This window comes from Lupinus angustifolius, chromosome LG11 (assembly GCF_001865875.1).
Source record: "Lupinus angustifolius cultivar Tanjil chromosome LG11, LupAngTanjil_v1.0, whole genome shotgun sequence".
NCBI classification, from domain to species: domain Eukaryota; kingdom Viridiplantae; phylum Streptophyta; class Magnoliopsida; order Fabales; family Fabaceae; genus Lupinus; species Lupinus angustifolius.
In genome coordinates this window covers 1,970,968-1,993,184 of record NC_032019.1, presented here as the reverse complement: position 1 = coordinate 1,993,184, position 22,217 = coordinate 1,970,968, and the positions used below count along the sequence as shown (strand labels likewise).

The 22,217-nt window shown below is 33.6% G+C and overlaps 4 protein-coding genes, 1 long non-coding RNA gene and 1 pseudogene across 6 annotated transcripts; 2 read left to right on the top strand and 4 right to left on the bottom strand.

Annotated features, from left to right (window-relative positions):
* LOC109359630 lies at positions 1,871 to 3,910 on the bottom strand. Its single transcript, XM_019604330.1, has 4 exons — positions 3,559 to 3,910; positions 2,855 to 3,421; positions 2,506 to 2,662; positions 1,871 to 2,450 (listed from the first exon to the last, which is right to left on the bottom strand). The coding sequence occupies exons 1-4, from the start codon at positions 3,908 to 3,910 to the stop codon at positions 1,871 to 1,873; spliced, it is 1,656 nt and encodes a 551-aa protein (XP_019459875.1).
* Positions 4,630 to 7,536, top strand: LOC109361043 (annotated as a pseudogene).
* Positions 8,692 to 11,029, bottom strand: LOC109361044 (GDSL esterase/lipase At5g37690). The gene is made up of 6 exons (XM_019606343.1): positions 10,450 to 11,029; positions 10,227 to 10,354; positions 10,009 to 10,135; positions 9,787 to 9,899; positions 9,349 to 9,598; positions 8,692 to 9,235 (listed from the first exon to the last, which is right to left on the bottom strand). Exons 1-6 carry the CDS (start codon positions 10,679 to 10,681, stop codon positions 8,988 to 8,990), a joined length of 1,098 nt encoding a protein of 365 aa, XP_019461888.1. The 5' UTR covers positions 10,682 to 11,029; the 3' UTR covers positions 8,692 to 8,987.
* LOC109361045 lies at positions 10,685 to 11,172 on the top strand. The gene is made up of 3 exons (XR_002109252.1): positions 10,685 to 10,797; positions 10,836 to 10,837; positions 11,026 to 11,172. It is a non-coding gene; the product is annotated as an uncharacterized LOC109361045 (long non-coding RNA).
* On the bottom strand, positions 13,123 to 16,717 carry LOC109359514 (probable lipid phosphate phosphatase 4). 2 transcript variants are annotated; one of them, XM_019604211.1, is made up of 8 exons: positions 16,549 to 16,717; positions 15,430 to 15,636; positions 15,172 to 15,259; positions 14,953 to 15,062; positions 14,428 to 14,521; positions 13,985 to 14,173; positions 13,750 to 13,809; positions 13,123 to 13,444 (listed from the first exon to the last, which is right to left on the bottom strand). In XM_019604211.1, exons 2-8 carry the CDS (start codon positions 15,619 to 15,621, stop codon positions 13,296 to 13,298), a joined length of 882 nt encoding a protein of 293 aa, XP_019459756.1. In that variant the 5' UTR covers positions 15,622 to 15,636; positions 16,549 to 16,717; the 3' UTR covers positions 13,123 to 13,295. The 2 variants fall into 2 exon arrangements, with proteins under 2 accessions (XP_019459756.1, XP_019459755.1); XM_019604210.1 differs by having other exon boundaries at positions 16,497 to 16,716.
* Positions 20,349 to 21,574, bottom strand: LOC109361168 (HMG-Y-related protein A-like). The gene is made up of 2 exons (XM_019606517.1): positions 21,399 to 21,574; positions 20,349 to 21,088 (listed from the first exon to the last, which is right to left on the bottom strand). The coding sequence occupies exons 1-2, from the start codon at positions 21,447 to 21,449 to the stop codon at positions 20,600 to 20,602; spliced, it is 540 nt and encodes a 179-aa protein (XP_019462062.1). The 5' UTR covers positions 21,450 to 21,574; the 3' UTR covers positions 20,349 to 20,599.

Below are 22,217 nucleotides of genomic sequence, written 5' to 3'. Positions count from 1 at the left end.
CGTGTTGTTCAATAACTTCATCATCAGCATTGTCAGGGAGATCACGAAATGTCCTCTCCAGCCAAGTGAGTTTTACCCTGTGACTCATTAATTCGTTACCAGCTGGAACAGCACCCAACAACTGCATGCAAAGGTCTTCCCAATCCATACTTGTCACTCCGGTAATAACTTCTCCTTCTATCGGAATGCCAAGTTGGTAAGCCACATCTTCAAGAGTGACGGTGGCCTCTCCACATGTAAAGTGGATAGTATGTGTTTCCGGCCTCCATCTCTCGATCAATGCTAGTAATAGATGGTTGTTGATTTCTGCTGGTCCAATTGTCAACAAGTTACCAAAAGCAGTGGTGCGAATAACTTGTAACACCGGCTCGAAAGGTAGTGACTGCCAGAAACAATATCTCGGTCGAAAACTACTTTCAATGCCATTCCATACATCATTTGATATATGGTCATTTTGCATTGTAAGTACTGATGTGTCAATTGGCCCTGGATTAAGATAATCCATTTAAAAGTGTTTAAGATGAGATGAGAAGAAAATGTGAATAAGTGATTGAAGTGAAAGAAGGTAAGGTATGGAAGTGGGGAGGTATGAGGATATATTTATAGGAGAAAAAATAAGTGGGTGAGTGTAGTGAATTCGGTGAAAAATTAAATTGAAGGAAGTTTGGTGGGGAATTAATTTGCCCTAACCTAAATCGGCAATTACACTGCCGATTTCAATTAATTTGCCCTAGCCTAAATCGTGGATGGCAGTGCCGATTTCATTGCAAATTTTTTGGCCAGAACGAATCTTGGCAATGACACTGCCGATTTTCATTTAAATATTTTGAATATACACCGTGTATTAAAAGCAATAAATACTATGCAATCAATATTCAACCACTCAATATTAATTGGTGTAGTTATTATTTATTGGGTAGAGCAATATTATGCAATCAATATTTCCTTTAAATATTATGCCTGGTCAATGCAATTAATTTTTGTAACAACTAAATTTAATGAATTCAACCATAAATATATTTAATTCGGTCAAACAACCTATTGAATGCACTTAATGAATATAATTAATATACCTATCTAATGAATATAAATATAATTATTATACCTATCTAAATCGGCTTTACCCTATTGCCGTTTTATACAAAAATATTTAACCTAACTCGACACCTTCATTGCCGATTTGCATGGAATTAAATTATTTTGTACATAACTCGGCATCTCCAATGACGATTTGCATGGAATTATATATTTGGAACTCGGCAACATGGTTGCCGATTTTTGTACGTATAAATTGCCTAATTTCAATTCTACATATTATTCCATTCCAGGTGCTCTGCACTTTAAAACAAAAGAATCTCTGTACCAACAAAAGAATCTCTGTACCAACAAAAGAATCTCTGTATCAACTATTCAAAGATGTATAGTCATTCAACACTGCAAAATTGTAAAGATGTATAGTCATTCAACACTGCAAAGTCTTATGCACATTGGACTCTTGCACATTATGTATAGCTATTCAACTCCTGCACACTACCACACTGCAAAGTGATTCTGCATTATGAATAGCTGTTCAACTCCTGCACACTACCACACTTATTTCTAATTTAAAGTGTTCTGCACACTGGACTCTTGCATTTTTAAATTCTACGCACCACACACTTGCACACGTTATATATTTATATTTATAGTATATAATTATATTATATTTATATTATATAGTTATAGTATATTTATAGTATATAGTTTTAGTATATTTATTTAGTATATTTATAGTACATAGTTATAGTATATTCACTACACATATTTCAGAAAAGAAGTTTAGATCAATATAAATACATTATAAAGGTAATGAGTAAAAAATAAACTATTGTTACAAATGTTGCTTAGAAGTTTTCCTGTTATGACCTTCAGTTCTACACCATCCACATTTTTTAAGTTGTTCACCTTCAACTTCATCCATCTCATTGTGAATGCGTGAAGTCTTTGGTCTTCCACTTCTTTTCATACGCATAACAGAATTAGGAATGAATGTCGGACCTGAATAAGGAGGCCAATATTCTTCATTACCAAGTGGTTGAAACTCATATCCATAAACCTTCTGGAGATTATCTAGGCGGTAAATTGTTGAGATAAATTGGCTGCAGTCTAAATTCAAAGAAGCGCACGTTGCGATAGCATGAGAGCATGGCAATCGTAATGATTGAAATTCTCCACAGTCACACCAATTCTCAGCAAGTTTTACTGTATACAGCCTCACTTGCCGACCAGCAGACCTAGATACAACTTCAACTTCAGAGACTCCAGTCTCTCGAGAAAAATTACGAACCATTTGACATGTAGATTTACGTTGATTTTCTTTAATCACCTTTGTCAATTCTTCGCAATATACATGTCCTGCCATAACCATGTTAGAGGCTTCATTTCGATGTTCATTGAACCATTCGTTTAGCCTATAATATGTTGCTCTAACAAGTGCAGTGATATGAAGAGCTCTTGATCATATGCCTGGCTCCATTTCTCATGTGCCCATATCGTCTCCCTTCATCATATGCCTGGCTCCATTTCTCTTTTGGAATCTGGTCCAACCATGCACCAGCCCTTGAATTTTTTTGACGCAACGAATTCAACATTCGCTCGAACCGTGGTCGTATCAACTCATAACCTACAAAATAAATACAAACATATTAATATCCATAATATATAAAAAAATTAAGATTAAAAAATATAAATATAACATACCCATTTCTACAACTTTGTCTTTGATATCAGAATCACGGAATTCCTTATTGAAATTAATAGCCACATAACGAATACAAATAAACTGATTGTGCACTAGACCATCCGCTCAACTCACTTCGGAGTGCAGCTAATAAACCTGTCCCCCTATCTGATATGATACATAGGTTTTCTTGAGGGGTAACATACGTCTTAAGATTGTAAAAAAACCACTCCCAAGCTTCTTTCGTCTCTCCTTCAACAATGGCAAATGCAACTGGAAATACACGTCTATTTCCATCTTGTGAACTTGCTATTAGCAACGTTCCAGTATATTTCTCGGTCAAAAATGTACCATCCACTTGTAAGATTGGTTTACAATAACCAAACCCTTCAATACATGGTTTGAAAGCCCAAAATATTCTATCGAGAATGATTCGACTTGGGTCTTCCATGCCATCTACAACTTCGTGATGTGCTTGATATTTTACAATTGTGTGCGGACAAAAATATTGTAGAGCATTCATCCAACGTGGTAACTCTTTATATGACCCTTCCCAATCACCATAAATTTTGGCCATTGCCATTTGTTTTGCAGTCCACGCCTTTCTATACGTGACTGTATAACCAAAACGACTAACAACCTCCTTCACCAGTGCCTTAACTGGTATACTCGGATCTGCAGATACCAAGTTAACAATAAGGTCTGCAATGAATGACGAATTTAATTTACTATGATCTTGAGAAACTAACATAGATACACACAACTATGTGTTCCATTAATTTTCCTAATCTCCCAATAATCGCGTTTAACGTTATAAGAAGCGCGAATTCGCCACTCACATCCTGCACCAAAATGTTTACATTTCGCAACGTATCTGTCCGGTCTAGACTCTACAACAATATAGTCAAACGAATTTCTTATATGAAATTCTCTAATTACATTTATTGTGGCTTCCTTAGATTCAAACTGCAAGCCAATAAATAAATCATTATCAACAACATTCGTTAAACTGGTTATGTGTCCAATATCACGATCAACTTGAGAATTTGTGTTCAAGAAAAATGATGACGGAGTAGTATATGTCATACTACGAGATGAACTACTATCAAACTGAACATCTTCCTCATCACTGCATATTTCAATCTCCTCTTCATTACTAAAATCGCTAACAATATCTCTCACAATGGCCATCTACATTACAAAATTAATAACATTAAAATATTTAAACTTACAAAATTGAAATAAAATGGAGTAACTGAATAATATACTAACCTCTAAAATAAAAGGTTACGGAAAGAAACTGATGATGAAGAAGCTATACTGTTTTACAGATTGGTGAGAAAATTCGGTGAAAATAGAACTGGTGAAACCGGCAATATATAGAGTTTGAAAAACTCCTCCCCCATTGCCGAGTTAGGAGGAGGATAATTAAAAATTTAATCATTTTGAAAAACTCCTCCCCCATTGCCGAGTTAGGGGAGGAAAATTAAAAAAAAAAAAATTACAAAACTCCCCCCATTGGCGATTTAGGGGGGAGATTTAAAAAAAAAATTATTGAAAAACTCCTCCCCATTGCCGAGTTAGGGGAGGAGGTTAAAAAAAAATTATTTGACAAAAACTCATCCCCATTGCCGATTTAGGGGGAGGAGAATAAAAAAATAATAAATTTGCTAAAATCTCCCCCCATTGCCGAGTTAGGGGGAGTACATTAAAAAAATATTTATTTTCTGTAAATCGGCAATGGGGTTGCCGATTTACCCTAAAACTACACTACTTTGGTAATTTTTTCAAAAGGTGCACCAAAACCGTAATTTTTCGATCAAGGTGCACCAACAAAGTAAATTTTCCGTCTTGATCATGTTGCCCCTCTGTCCTCTCCCCTCAGTCATATATTCTCCTTCAGCTTTACCCCACTTTTCTCTTTCCATTACATTTTCTCAGTCTTATTTCACACTCTTTGTCTCATTCTCATTCTTTCATTAATGAGTTTTCTCTAGATTTCTCACAGAGCTTGGAATCTATGGCGCTGCAGCATTATCTTCTGCTGCTTCTTGTAGTGTCTTTTGTTGCAGCTGATGAAGGTGAGTGGATAGTTTTATACTCTTTGCTTCAATGCTTTCTCAGTTGATGACTAGTTCTTAGTAAAGAGATCCTGACATCCCATGTTTTTCACTTTTTTTAGTTATATTTGCATTATGAATCTTGCATGCTCCTTGGTTTAGTTTCTTAATAACATATGTTGGCCTCCATTCATTTGAATTGCATGGTTCTTTTCAACCCTTTGTTTGTGATGATTCCTTGCCATATTTTCTGTGAGATTTTGGGGTTTACTTGGTTGGAGTTAGTGTGTTATTTGAGATTTAGTGAGTGTTAGTGTTATGGTGCAGACAAGGTTTGATGGGCATGATAAGGCTTGAGTTAAAGAGTGATTGATAAATCTGCCAACTGCGAATTTGTTTGTTTCCTAATTTGTTGTCCCTTGAGTAAACTATAAGAGCATGCATGTTTTCTTCTTGCTTATTTTGACTGAGATAAAACCTATAGCCAATAAATAATATAAATAAAATGATAAAAACTTAGGTAGGCTATGGTTGATGTTCTTGAATGCGGTCCACTTATGGGATCAGATATATTAAATGGAGTGGGACGACTCTTTTGTCCCTCTAATCAGTCATTTATTGTCATTCTTCTCCCACGTTTGGATGCGTATATCACTTTGGGAAAATGCCTGTGTTTTCAAATAGTAGCATCTCACATCAGTAAAAATACTAGGTGACTATAGTGAAAATGTATTTATGTTATATTACACATACATATTAGTAGAATATGTTGGGTATATTCAAGTATGGAATCTACATTGAACATTGAAGATGAGGGATGATTGAATATAATTTATAAATAGAAAAGACTCATGTATTTGTTGTTTTGGTTCGATACACGTGTCTTAGTTATAGCTCTTAAGTCTTCCCCTGGCCCAAGTATTAACATTTCTGGTAAAAAATTAATTGGGAGAAACAGTGCAACACTTCTTCAGAACAAAAAACGGATTTTTAAACACTATGCTCTACACAAACATATTTCCGGACAACATAATCATTCAACGTATGTTTTTAATTCGAAGAGTTACTTTTAATGTATGTTTGTTCCTTGCAAAACCATTTATTGGTATGAATATTGGAACAGATCTCTCAGATATGCCACACCCTACTCAAGTAGTAGCGCTACTGAAAGCCTAGAAAATTCAACATGTTAGATTGTTTGATGCTGACCAAGCTATGCTCATTGCACTTGCAAAGACAGGCATTCAAGTTGTTGTGACTGTCCCTAATGATGAACTCCTAGCAATTGGTCAATCAAATTCCACAGCTGCTAATTGGGTTTTCCACAATGTGGTAGCACATTATCCTTCCACTAATATCACAGCCATTTGTGTTGGTTCTGAGGTTTTAACAACCCTCCCTAATGCAGCTAAAGTACTTGTCAATGCTATTAAGTACATCCATTCGGCACTCGTGGCGTCCAATCTTGACCGCCAAGTTAAAGTTTCAACACCCCTGTTCTCTTCCATCATACTTCATTCATTTCCGTCTTCTCAGGCTTTCTTTAACCGCTAGCTGAATCCTGTTTTAGTCCCATTGCTTGATTTCCTTCAATCGAGTGGATCATATCTCATACTCAATGTTTACCCTTACTATGCTTACATGCAATCAAATGGTGTCACTCCATTAGATTATGCACTCTTCAAGCCTCTCCCTCCAAACAAAGAAGCTGTTGATTCTAACATCCTTCTTCATTACACAAATGTCTTTGATGCTATGGTCGATGCAGCATACTTTGCTATGGCTTTTCTAAACTACACTAACATTCTTGTGGTAGTGACTGAGTCAGGGTGGCCCTCAAAAGGTAATGGTAACGAGCCAGATGCAACAGTAGACAATGCCAATACTTACAACAGCAATTTGATTAAGCATGTGCTGAACAAAACTGGAACTCCCAAAAACTGGGCCATTGTCAGAGAAAAACTGGGGACTTTTCGACTCAAATGGTGAACCTATTTACATTTTACCGCTTGACAGGGTCAGGAGATACCTTAAGAAATGATACCAGCGATACAATTTTCTGCGTTGCAAAGGATGGTGCTGACCCGGAGATGCTGCAGGCCGCACTAGATTGGGCATGTGGACCTGGAAAGGTGGAATTCTCTCCATTGCTGCAAGGACAACCATGCTATGAACCGGACAATGTGATTGCACATGCAAATTATGCTTTTGACAGTTACTATCATAAGATGGGAAAGACTCCTGATTCATGTGACTTCAATGGAGTGGCTACAATCTCCTCTGCAGATCCAAGTAACTTATATTTTGATTAGCTTTAATGTCTATTGATGACTAATAGGATAATTAACAATTTTTTGAATAATTGCAGGTCATGGTTCTTGTATATTTCAAGGAAGGTAATAATTTGCTTCTTTGATTCATTTTCATGATCCATATTTGCTTGTGTATTAGTATTGTTTACAAGTAGTGTTTGGTTTGTGAATATGTCCAGTCTTGGAAAAAAAAATGGCACCTTGGCTAACTTCACAGCACCATCAGTGAATTATACCAATTGAGATTCTTCAGCCTACAACATCCACAAATGTGGATTGAGAATTAGAAGCCTTCTAATGGTCTTATTAGGTTTTATTTTATGCGGGGTAGATTTATTATATAAAGTGGTATAAGCCAGAATATTAGTGGCTCATTCAAAAAATTTGTGGTGGTTATTAATGCTATGGTTTTGGTAGCATTGTTCATATTGATCCATTCTTTTAATTGATCATCTAATATTACCCAATTATCATTCGGTGTCTTTTGTTGTATATGCAGTCTTTATTTGTTTTTATCTACTATACATGAGACTTTAACTCAATACATAATGATATCAACCATGTATTTCGTGAGCCAATTACCTAAACAACCTTCATCATTATTTTCAAATAAACTATGATTTGTCATCTCTCTTTTTTTTTTCTTTCTTTTTTTCTGAGATGATGATTTGACACCTTAATTTCAAATACTTGGATTTGGATATTATATATGATGACTCACCCTAACAAATTCCCGGAATATTTTCTATTTAACCGCGTAAATCGGTAACTTCACAATGAAACACAAAACCCTAGCCCAATCAGAGATATATAAATAAGCAATTTATAGCTCTTGCCTTCACCAGTTTCGCAGATCCAACCATTTTTCTGATCTAGAATTTCTATCCTTTTCAATTTCTGAATCTATCTGCTTTATCAAATTATGCATCCATTATGATTCTCTATTACTCCAACCATAGTATAGTGAATACGAAAAGATGCAATATTAAATCGGTTCCTCTGGACTGGCATAGTCCCATTTGTCACTGGATTCTTGCTTTTTCTCGTAGGCTCCACAATTAGGTTTTCATCAATATTCCTTAAAATTCAGGAATATACTGCGTTCTAATTTTTTAGTTCGTTTTTAAGTTTGTTATTTTAAATTTGTTTTAGCCTTCTTGCTTTTGATTATTATTCCTTAGAATCTCTGTTTGGATCTTTTAATTGAGTTCAGTTGCAAGCGAATTTTTTATGTCTATCTGAATTTTATGTGTGTTTGAATCTTTGTGGGTATGCTCGATGATGATTATTTTGCTTTAACCACACCGAATAGAAGCTGGATGGGGCTTGTGGTGCCTTTCATTGAAGTAGTAAATAAGCTTTTTGTGCTTGATTTTGCCTAATGATTTCTTTTTCTAATTGAAGAGTTCTCTTTTCCTCTTCTTTTAGGGATCGAGAGAAGGTTTGGTCAAGCTCTTGAAGCAGATTTTTCACTTCAATGGAAGGGGCCTTACCTATCTCAAGTTTTCTCATGTGGAAAAAATTGGCCTTTATCTGAGAGCAACCAACCACTACATTTTTTATAAAAGAACTATTCGTGTTATGCTTAATTATAGAAATAGTGTTTGATCTTTGCATTATTTGTATTAATATTGAATTCAATTAATTTTTCTCTCAGTAGAATCGTAATCTTTGTATTGATAAACACATAGAACATCATATAATAAGTGGATTTATATCAGAATTTGTATAGGCTATCATCTCATAAGTAATATCATTGTTTACTGTTATGCTTTAAGACTTGGTTTTACCTAGTATTGATTATTGTTACACTTTAAGACCTGGTTTTACTTTGCTAACGTATCAGTTACAAATTACAATACATGATAGGTTTGGTTGCACATATGCTCAAACTCTTTAGAGTGAAGGCCCTGGTGCAGGTGAAGGCCCCAGTGTGGGTGAAGGCCCCGGTGCGGGTGAAGGAGCCGATGAGAAAAGACTCGAGAAGAATTTATCTCCAAGAACAACATTTGCTGCATCTGATGGATGGAAAGCATCCCAAAATACATAGTCACCCCGGTTGCTGCATAGCTTAGAATTTGGCAAGCATAAACCTCCTATACTTGTGTCTACATTGCAGCACGATGTATTTGAAACCTTAAAACCTACCAAATTGTTCAATACATATCATGTGTTGAATATAATAGAAGTTGGGAATTAATTTATATCTGTAGTATATTTGCTGAATAAACATTTGCACTCAGAGTTAGTAAATTACCATAAGCAGTTGGATTATCGATCAACTCAAGAACTGAAGGATAGGTGTCTGCAAATATAAGTTTTGCACTTGGAAGGCGATTATTTAGTGTCATGATTAGATTTTGTAATTTAGAGTTGAATTTCCTGATCCATATATTGACTTGCTTTAAACACTGGCCTGTTTTGGATTTAACCCTCTGTGATGGAATGCAGCCGAGTGGACCAAGTCCATTGAAGACCATTTTTCTGGCTCCCAATTGGTACAATGTCTGGCATAATAAATGAATCAATTTAGTAGTGATTTGAGAATTGAGCTTTCTATAGTTCAAATTAACAACTATTGGATTATATTGATGTGAAGAAATGGTGTCACTGACTCAATAAAAGTACTTCTAGCTTTTTGTTAAATTAAAATTTTCAAAGTACTGTTTATTTGTTTTTTAAAATTTATTTTTACTGTGAGTTGTTGATCTAAGGTTGAGATTAAGAGATCTCCGAATTCATCAGGAGTGTATTGCTGGCCATCTGCCAAGAAGGGCTGCAAATAATTGTTGATATAGTCATTGCTGCCTGCAAATAACCAATTGTGATCCTTAGCATAAAGGATGATTCAGGTTCTTTAAACATTTGAAACAATAATAGTATAACATAGAATATTTTTATGAACATGATGTGTTACCAATCCCAATGAAGTATATGGCTTCATTGCAATGCATGTTGGCAGCCTCATCACCTATTTTTGTACTGATTGCTTCTTTGGTCTTCTTGAAATAGTTTATTTGATCATCAAAAGACAACCTTTGAATCTAAAAGAATCCAAGACATGAAGTTATATAATAGGCCACAAAGTTCTAACTTGTAAATAGAGTCTTGAGGGTGAGAACATGATCTGCTTACAAAGTATAGTCCTGTATCATTAAGAATTCCTGCCCCACCAGATGCATAATTTACTCCTTTGAGTAAGGCATCAGTGTTTTGAGGCACTGAAAGGTAAGCTGGTGGTGATGAGATTCCAAGTTTTTCAGCTACAAAATGCCATAAAATTAAATTACCATAACAAGACTTGCTAATAGTTTATCCAAGTTCATTGAAAGAGAAAAAAATGAGATGCAGGAAATACATATGATATCACCAATAGTCCTTCCATTGGTGAATCTTCCAGTAGCCTGGCCACCATTATAGTCAATTCCATACCATGGATAGTCACACTTAGCCAAAGAATACCGCAGAAAATTATTGTTCCCAACATCTGTCAAGGAGTCACCAAAGGTATAGGTCACAACTTGAGCTGATGAAGCCATTGATGCCAATGAGAGAAAAAATACAGCAAAAACCACCCTTTGCATTGACATCTTCAATGTTTGTAGCTTCTTTTGCTGCAAATATGGCAATGAGCCAGAGTGTTTTATAGCAGTACCACATCCAAGTTGTGCACTGTTATCCCAATTCTACAAGTATATGCTCACTAGTTAGGTGGTTATTTTCTAAACCACAAAGATATTTGAGGAGTGAAATTTAATGGCTTCTTTCATCTTGCTGAAGTAGTGGAATCATAAAATTTGGTAGTTGCAATCTCTAACTAGAAGTTGGCCAACTTAGATCATTTAGTCAGCAAAATTAGCTTTAGTTAGTTACTCAAGTGCTCTTAATTTGCCTCACTCGCTCCCTCTATCACATTATTTGCTCTGCTTGTAAGTTATTGTAAATTAAATGGCAAGTAAAGCTATATGGTCAAGGAAGCTTAGTCCATGATGCCATTATGAATTGCATTCAATAATCAATATTGTTCAACAAACTGTGTTATTCGTTAAAGGTAATGCAAAACTGCATATTATTAGGCTTGACCTCACAAAGTCTTGGGCTGCTCAAGGTTAGTAAAGCTACTAATATCCAGCTTTGTTAATCGGGCTTGGTAGTGTCAATTTTCTATCACATGTTTCTTGTTGGAGACAAATGGAATCACTTATATCCCTATTCAATGAGTTTTTTCCAAGTAATACAAATATGTTATTTTATGTTTTTAGAATTTTTCTTTTTAATTAAGTGTTACTTTTTCATTGGATGGAGACAGGAAAATGAGATAAGAATTTGGATTGATGATCTCTGTCCCGAGACAACTAGTGTGAATTCCCATAATTTTTATTTAGAGTGTAATATCAAATGTCGATATATTCAATATCACTGTGAGTACATACATTTTTTCTCTTTTATTTATTAAACTAGCTAATAGTGTACCTTTTTAAAAAAAAGTTCTATTTAATTTTCAATAGTTGATAATTATTAATTTATCATAAGTTTTACCAGAAATTGAAATTTGATAAAAATGAGTTGAAAATATAAAAGTATAGACTATGGTGTATAAATTATCATATGGGTATAGAATATATATTCTAGCATATAATAACTTTAAATTTAAATATATCAAAGTACACCATGATTATTTAATTACCCCAAATTAAAAAGTATACCATGACTCGAAGTTATTAGATAGACTAAATTAAAATGAATAAAAAGAATAACATTATTTTCAAGTTTAAAGTGTTAGAACTTAAAGAAGTGCTTGGATGAAGAGTTATATGGGTGTTGATTGTGGTGCGCACACACTAACAACAAAGAGTAGTGTTATATAAGAGCCAGCTATGTACTGTGAATTAGTTCGATGCTTAATTATATCAGCATCAACATATGATTTATTAACAAAAGAGATAATAAAAAATTCATGGCTTCATACCTTAATTGATGAGTCAGTGTTAGATTTTCGTCTTCAACGTTAACTTGCTATAATTGGCTAGGAGTTCAAGTGGCATTACCAAATAGCTGTATAGAATAAAATACTTCATGCAACATGCAGACTTAGTTTGTCAAAGAAAGATGGGTCAGTTTTGGAAATTGTTTTGGTCTATTTGATTGATGGGGATGAATCAATTTTTTAAGCGACGCCAATAACTTATATACACATAATGAAATTAATTTGAGTTAGAGCTTTGAGATGATTTGGTACTAGAAAAGGACCCTTCACTTGTAGTTTTTCACAATGGTGTTGTATTCCTTGATCATATCACTAGTGCATTAGCTATTTCATATTAATTAGTCTTTGCTTATGTACATCACTTCCACTTGGATTTGGGGAATTGGCTTGTGCTCTTTTTAATACAATTCTTTTTCTTAGAAAAAAAAATGCCATGTGGTGTCACATCATGAAAAGTAAAAATTTCTAAGCAAAATGACTTGTAGTGTGTAACTATTTTGTTGGATTCAATACAAGTGCAAGAAAAGTTGGTAGATTCAGGAAGAAGAGGGGGTGATGAATTTTAAATATGAATTTTATTTTCAGAACCTATAAAAAAGACTACATCTGCCGTCCCACAAAGTGTCATTCTATATGTCACTGCTTGTGATTAATTGAAAAAATATATTTAAATTAAAATTTTAATAATTTTTTTTATCAATCACAAACAATAACACATGGAATGACACACTATTTTAGGACAGCAGATATCTTAAAAAAAAAAAAAAAAAAGAGTTTTGCAACCCACCTAGACATGATAATTCCATTCTATCTTGGTGACTTACCTAATTTTGAATAGCAAAAGAATATAACAAACTACCATTTATTTTATCCACCAAACAAGCTTATACATGTTTAATTTACATCACAAATGTTGATTGGTAATCAGATCATCTGTCTCAATTATATCTCATTTTTTGTCTCAAGTCAATTACATATTGATATGTGAATAAAATAATATTTTAAAAACAAAATATGACAAAAAGTAATATTCTGATTGGCTTGGTACATGAAATGGATACCACCATTCGAGATAGGTGATCTCTATTCCTAATTAAAGAGGGTTTTCATTTTCAACCCATTTTTTTATTTTTTTAATGAACAAAAAAATCAGAAAAAATACTACCTTAAAAGAAACAAAGTGCAATCTCCTATTAATTCATATAAAAAGTCATGAATCACTTAGATATTATCCCACTTTCAACGTCGTCCATCTCCATCTCCATAGACATGTCACCTGATCTTGGATCATGTGGATTTAGATTTTCTCGTTGGTAAGAACATCCATTTTCTCCCAACATATGAAAAAAAGCATGAGGAGCCCAACCTACACATTTCGACCAAATATAGGAAATCAAAGATTTAGAGTTAGACTCAATTTAAATCAATGGTTGGTAATGAAATTAGTATTTGTTTATATGCCTCCTTCAATAGATAAAAGAGAAACATGGAACAAAAAATTGGTTACTCAGTGAGCAACTAATTGAGTATATATAATACTCTCCACCATTTTTTCTCCTAAGTCCATTTTCTTCACTTGTTTTAGGCAAGTCTTGTTTGCTAGAAAAACAATGTAACTAGATACCTAAACTGAAATTCAAAGTTGTGATAATAGAGAAGAAGAATAGATACCCTTTGAAAGAGTGGGAAAGGGAAAGAGAAGCAAATAGCAGATTGTAGACACAGTAAGTCCTGAAGCAACAGATTAAAGGGAGTTAATAGGTTTTATTTGCACACAAAAATATTGAAGTTTTTTTGGTTTCTCACGGATATCCTCGCAGTGGAGGCAATCCTGTCCGAGCAGACAAAAACAAAAATATTGAAGTTCAAAGAGTGCATTAAGATAATGAATGTAAATGTTACTAACCAATAAGACCACCAGCAAAAACATCAGTCCAATGATGCCAGTAATCATCAACTCGACTAACTCCCACAAGAGAAGCAATAAGCAATGGAAACAAGGAAATGCATAGTTTGGCAATGTGCCCCCTACGATCAAATACTCTAACTTTCCCTGATAAATACCATGTAAGAAAACCAAGACCAGCGAAGGACCCTGCATTTTGGTCACCATTAATAAAGGCTAAAGCAATTGTTAACAATTCACTCTTTTCAACACACTGTTACTACATAGAGCCATGTGAGAATGGGATTGGGACCTACTAAATAAAGGGTTGATGCATGTCATTTAGTAGGTCCAAAATGAAAATAAACTAATAATAAAGAGGGTGCTGAACAATGTGTAAGAAAAAGTGTGATGCTAATATTTTTCCTTTCATAATGAAATATTGAAATGGATATTCTACTTACATGAAGTATGCCCGCTTGGAAAGCTTTTGTATCCTTCTTTTATAACTTTCGCGTCCCCACTACACAGAACATCACCAGTGTCAACATCAAACACCTGCATCAACCAATATAACGTCAAAGACTCGATAAAGTCTTATATACAACGGGAGTATTCGTGGTAGTTTTGTAATCTTTCAAATTTAATTTATCTAATGCGAATGACTCAAGGTAGTATCCTTATGCAATGCCATGTATCACAATATCACATTATTACTCACTAGTTTGTACAGTACACAAATTTGTCCATGGGCTCAAAACATTCAGTAAGGAATCATACAGAAAAACAACTACAGAAGTGAAATTAAGATGGAAATGAATGAGGATTTAAGGTTGGCAAGCACCAAGATGGGTTGTTGCAAGAGTCTCCATAACAATATCACAACCATAATTGTGGCGCATTTTCTAGCAGTTTTCAACAATTGCGGGAAAACCAATGTTACGACAACTTCAGCTTAATACATTCGAAGAATGAGAACAAAAACGCACCGGTATTTTGTCAGGAAAACACCGCAGAAAAAAGTTTGGTCGTGGTCTACCAACAGCATCTTTGATGGAATCTGTGATGACTCCAGTTATTAGACTAGCGAACATGAGCCCTAACATTCCAAATTAAAGAACCCATACCAGTGAGATACTAAGGATTAAAAGCTGAAAAATCATAAAACCATTAGTAACAAACTGGTTGAGATAGCAGAAGAAAAATACCTAATATTGCATGGTGTAAATCGTAGATATCTTTTCTGACAAGGTAAAATGCAACAAAGATAAAAATAGGAATGACAATAGAGTAGATCTGTTCCAGGAATAATAAAAAAGTTAAGTTTGTTACCTTAGTTATAATGCAAATGTAATTATAATAATGATCTTGCTATTAGGGCAATGGTTAGAAAAACTGTTATAATAATAGGGCTATAAACTTATAATTAAAAGACTATATCCTTTTATTAGCATGATGATACATACTGGGACAGCCCACATAGGTATTGTATCTTCTTTGAAAGGGAACATAAGATCTGCCATCATGTCTTTGCCAATATAGCGATGAAAAGGTTCAATTATATTTAAGACTCCCTCTATAGCACCAAGAAGCACAAGAATCAGCCAATCTTGCTTATGTGATAGTGCCAATTTGCATCCTGTTGATTGTATAGCCATCTTTTCCAATTATGTCTACAAAAGATAAGGCCCAGTCACCTTTTTATGATAACCTGATAGGTATCTACAAAAACTTGATGGGTGGGTTATTAATCATTATGATTCCTTAGTTTTCATGTTACTCTATAGACTTTATCAAATTTTAGTTTGGCCAATCTAGTTCTATGTTGATGCCTGTTCTAGTTGAGTAGTTCTCATGAAAGTAGACTGTGAATACCATTGTAGCATGAAACATACTCCAGATTTATTGGTAAATAAAAAGATTTTTGTAATAGTGTTGTATATCAAATTATAGTTTTTGAACTGTTATAGAAAGATAACTCTTATTCTGCAAACTAAAATTTTCAATGCTATTTGTTCTCCTAGCTAAATGGACCTAAATAAGGAGAAACTGGCTACCTAAAATTCTACCAGAAAATAGTGAGAAAGGAGTAACAAAGTTAATTTAGAAGTTTAGCTGACATTAACATTCTTATTTAAACATCTTGAGAAATAGATACTAACAGAATAACATGGCAAAGGGAATTGGAACAACACAATATATTGACTATTGGCGTTGTTATCTAACATAAATAGCATGAACACACACTCACAAATAAATAAATATATATATAAATATATATATATATATATATATATATATATTTCCTCATAACATAACCGTTAATGATATTAATAATCTAAATTGAGTAATGCTAAAAATTCAAATGCATCAACGTTTATAATAATATAAATGGTAGCAGGAGAGAAATGAAACACCAATTTGAAGGTATTGAACATTCATAAAATATAGGCCGTACATATATGATCCAAGGGGGACAATGTAAATAATGAAACTAAAATCCGGAAAGATTAAAAAAGAAGAAGATAGAAACCTGGAGAGAAGAATAAAGGAATTGAATTTCAAATAAGGAAGGAAAAAGGAACCTTTAATCTTTAAACATAGAATTTGGAGAAGGAAAGAGGCCAGAGGGGATGTGCGTTGTAGACAACACATGCCCAACGTCTAACATAAAACTACAACGCAAAATAAGATAAATATCAACAACGTTTGGTGAATGGTTTGAGGAGGAATTGCATCTTAGGATCTAAACTTGCATGTTACTTATTGCTGTTTTTTTATAAGAAAAAATGTTGATCTCAAATAATGCATTTCTAGTGTTTATTTAATTATAATTCTTAAACTAGTTTCGGTTTAATATTTCTCATATGAGTTTAGTTTTTGGTGGTGGGTTAGCACAAAAAAAACAATCAAATAAAGTGTATAAAATAAACAGAAGAAACAAGAGAACTTGTTAATAGGGTTCGACAAATTGTGCTTATGTCCCTGTAAGCGCTGAGCGGCTACCAATATATTATTATAGATTAAGGATTACAAACTCTAGTACACATGGGCCTACCTGACCATGAGATATTCTATTTGGTGTTTATATCTGGTACACATTATAGCAAGAGATTTGAGTCCAATATATAACATTAGTTGCTCTACTTTATTTATTTCAATACTGGACAATGTGTGAGATTAACACAATAACATATTTCTAACCGTTTTAAAATATGCTTGAAAAACTAATATTGAAAACAATAGTTGAGTTAAAAAGAAAAGTAAAAAATAATTTAAAGTAATTATAAAATTGAAAAGAAAAAAAAGAACTCCTGGAGTCCATCTTAGTGCACTCCTAGCTAATTGTAAAATAAATAAAGGGACCTTCTCAAGTCCAAGGGATATCAGTAACGTTTTATAGAATAAATAAATGAATGTAATTATTTGTATACTATAGTAGTATAAAGATTCATACACAATTAATGCATCATTCATTTGAATTACTTTTTGTTTGTTTAAGAGTAAATGATAATTGAAAAATGAATGATAGAAGATATAATGACAGTGTAAAAACTCTTACACTGTCAGTATATACATCTTTTTTTTCTAAATAAATATTTATATAAATTCCACCTTTTTTATCATTGGATTTTAATTTTTTTATTGTTGCACTTGGACATGCCTGGTTTTTCTAGTTCCATGGGCTGCAGCATTACATTTGTGAAATCAGTTAATCTTATGGGGAAGAGGTGGATTTGTTAGGGGGGGGGAAATAGATTTGGAGTTTTTATGTTAGATAGTTTCATGATGTTTGGGGTTAAACAGGGTTTGCATGTTTTACCATAATCTCAATTCTTTTAGATCCTAAAATGTAAAGGTTGTTACTGATTTTATGATTTATATATTTAGATCCTAATCTCAATTCTTTTAATGATGTAATCATTTTATAGAAGTGTTTTACCTTGAATATCTCTATTAGTGCACATGGTTGACACTTGACAGGCTGAGGGAACCACATTGGATACATAGAAATGACAAATAATGGAATTTTGTAAAGCTATAAGTATGAGATTGGAACAAGGATTCTCTCGATTAATGGAGAGGCAAACACATATTTTTATACTTGTTTTTAATAGTAAATGTATAATTTTATCATAATTAAAAGGATAGATATGTTATTGAAAATTACATTTCATTTGTTTTTTGAATCATTTGGTTCTTTATTAATGGAGGTATCATAACCCATGGGATTGTGGCTGTATAGTTTTTTAAATTTTTATTTCCTCATTTAGCTACGTTAAAAAGCACATTAGATTTTGATACAGCGGCATACTGGCCAGGAGCCTCCTATCATGATAACACACCTATAAGGTTACCCAACTCTGGGGAAAAATACTTAAGAACAAGGATCATTACTTGATGCCTATCCAGTCAAGAATGATAATTGTGATTGTAGGTACTACCACATCATATAGGCGAAATCTATTCTGAATTAAGAAAACGTCCAGTTAAATCATCCGAACAAGATTTTAATGTTTGTGAAATAGGATACATTTCAAATCACATTTCAGTGAAGTATTGCAAAGCAAACCCCGAAAATAACTGCTTTGTATCATCAAGCGCTATATCCAAGGAAGAAGCCATTGTGCATGCAATACAACAGAATCAAATTCTTCAAGAAATTATAATAATTTAGCCCTGCAGAAATAATGAAATGAAATTAGCTCAATCATACCACCATATTAAGACCATGGTAATGTCTTCTACTAAAAATGGAATCTCAACCTCAGTTTAACAAAACCAAAATACTATAGGATCTCAAATCCACAATGTAGCAGGCACTATTTAGAAGAAACCCTTCTGAATTTTTACACACTCATAATAACATTTCCAATATTGATAAGCATAAGGCCTCTATTAAAGGAGGGAAATAGTAGACTGAAATGCGTTCTATAAAAGGAAACTCGAATTTCACAATAAATAACAAACTATTCCGTATTATAGGTCAATCATTAATGCACAACAAGTTCCAAAAAAAGTGGCATAACAAAATTCAATAGAATCTTAGTCAATACCCATTTTCACAAACCTGAAGCGGAAAACCCCAATCTATAACCAAACCAATTTGCAAAACCACAAAAAAATAGGAAATGAAAAAATTAAAATTAAAAACCAAGGATTGGTAATTGAATTGTTGTAGAGAGCACAGAAATATGAAAATACCTAGAAATTATAACAAAAGCGATGAATTGAATTAGAATGGAAAATAGATCGAGAGAGAAAATGTCGGGGGCAAAAGGTTCGAGCACGAAGATAAGAAGCAAAGATAATTGAGAGTTAGGATTTGTTCCAACGACAACTATTGAGATTTGAGACTTTAGCTATAGATTCGTCTCAGAAATCAGAAGCTATAAATTGGGTGTTGTTCTTATTTTGGGAAGGTGACACCTTTGAGTGGCACTTGTGTAATTTTGGTTTTAGGGGCATTTGTGTCATTTTGATTTGACGCCCATAGATAGTAGTTGGTGGAGTAGAATCACGGTTCCAGTAGAAGAAACAGAGATTTTAACAATTGTGTTGTGTTCAGTTGATTCTACTAGTTCACTGTTCTATGGAATATTTTCCACCTTTTGTTGCCTATTATGAATACTGCTAATATATCTTCAACATTTTTAGGCAGTTGCTATGGCAAATTAAGTCACAGGTATCATTGCAATCTTTCGTCTCAAACTAGGAAAATTAAGACAGGATTCCAAGAAAGTTATTTGGTTTTAATATATACATTTTGATTTAGTTGTTAATGTAGGGCCACTTTTTACCTAACATAGGCTCAGAACCTCTTATCAGAGGGATCACAGAGGAATCTACATCTTATATCGTACTAGGTTTTGCAGTGGATGATGTCCAAACATGACAGCAAAACATTGTAAAATTTATTCCAACAACCATTCCTAGAGTTGGTTTTTTTATATAAAAATCTTATTTAGTTGCTGTTTTTAAGGTTTAGGATAACATTAATTATTCTTTTACCAATTATATTGTACCTTAACCTTTGTAGAAAGAACAAAAAACAATGGAAAGAAGATTAAGGAAAAACAAAAGCAATTTTATTAAAAATTCAATAATTTACTTAATTTATGTAAAAGAACATGTGGCAACACTCCCATTATATTATCATCTCATGTAGCACCTCCCTTCCCTATCTTAGCTACAGTGCAACATACCTTATCCATGACTTATTCGCCTCTGTTTTGTAAGGGTGTTAACATTGGATCAACTAATTAAAAAAATATTTAATTATTAAATTTTTAACTTAAATACATTTTCTTCTATAAATAGTGACAAACAGTACCATTTGGAATGACACACATTTGAGACGGACTAATCAATCAGCATACACATAAAAGTTTGAAACAGCTCCTTTTCTACATTATGAATTTTTAAGTTTTAAGTTAGAACCGTACATCACAACAATGACAAACCAAATCATCATCGGTTCAAGTCGTTGTCCTCTTTGATAAGTAGAATAGAAAAACAAACAAAGCTAAGTAGCCACAACTACACAATTTTACATTAGACATAAAATCTAAATCCCACACACACTCTTACAAGAGTACTTATCATCAAACTACCTTAACCAACAAAACAAACATCCTATGATTCAACACTAACTTCTGTCAATTGAGGCTTCACCTTAGGAGGCCTACCCCTTGGCCTTCCACTACTAACAGGTGCAGCCGCCACGGGTGGTGGCGGCGGCACAGTTCGAGCAATCTTCTTAGGCCTTCCTCTTGGCCTACCACTTCCACTTGGTACCACCTTAGCACTTGGTGGAGCATTAGGGTCCTTAGGAGGACGACCCCTTGGCCTTGGTGAGGACACAGTAGTGCCAGGAGGCATAGCAGCCTTTGGTTTTGGTGGCCTACCACGACCTCTCTTTGGTGGGGCATTAGGGTCAGGTTTCATGTAGTTGTTCTTCAAGAACACAAGCTCACCACTCTCTTTCATCTTGTGGAGGTGATGAGTGAGAAGTGGTGTGTGTCCTGCTGGAATCTCACCATAGGTTGATTCTATGTAACTTGCTATGGCTGATTTGTTAGATCCATTTGGATCATTCAGTGCTTCTACTGCTTTCATTATCATCTGCAACAACAACACCACACATCACAAAATTGGTGGATACCTTCAAAAAGTTATGCCTTTTTTATTAACAAAGTAGTGTATATTGCTTACAAAGAAAAAAAACAACATTTCCTCTTCTGATTGCTTAAATTCCTCACTAACCCTTATCTTAGTTGCTATTTCAGTGAACAAAAACAAAGACTCTAAGTCCTAACTCAGTGAAAATGTATAGATCATATAAAATTTGACAACTTTACAACGAAAAAACCAATAAAGGTTTAATTAATGAAGCAAAGGTAAAAAGGGAATCTTAATTTGGGTGTGAATTTACCTCAGGGTAAGGAGGAAGTGATAGAGGTTTATTAACCTCTTCAGTGGCCATTGTAGGTGAAGGTGGTGAAGAAGCTTTTAAGGCTTAAAAATGCAAACTTTAGCAACAACAAGCTTCAAGATTTTTATGTGAAATGTTTGATATGAGTGGTACCTGCAAAGATCCGAGGATTGAATTTAAAGGAAGATAAGTAAATTAAAAAATTCAAAAGAATAAAGCTTCTTACTCTTTTTCTAACCCTCACTTGTTCATCTTTACAAGAATATGGACGGCTAGGACTCACCAAATGGATATTGATCCAACGGTTGAGGATTCATTGTGAAGAAGGTCCCTCGGATCGATGACATGGTAGGTATGTGCTTGTTCACTGACAATTTTGAAGTTGCCTTGTTGTCCTTTGCTTGATTTTTTCTTTGAAAGAGGTTTCCACTTTTCAGATCGAAACTTTAATTATTTATTTTATAGTGACGACTGAAATTTATTTTAAGGCTTAAATATATTTTTAGTAAGACATGTTTGTCATACAATATTAGAAATAAAAAATTAAAAAGTTAGATTGTCAGCTTTAAATTCAATAAAATTTTCAGTACCAAAAATATATTTAAACTATTTTGATTTTAAGAGAATTGAAAATAAATTCATATACACCCCTCAATATTTTTGTTTGAATAAACATTTTGTATCATTCCTTTCAAAAAAACATTTTGTATTATTCCTTTCAAAAAAACATTTTGTATTTTTATTAGATAATAGTTGTGCTTATCATTAACCACATCTAGAACAACGACACAGTCCTTTTTTCCCCATATTGTTATCCAT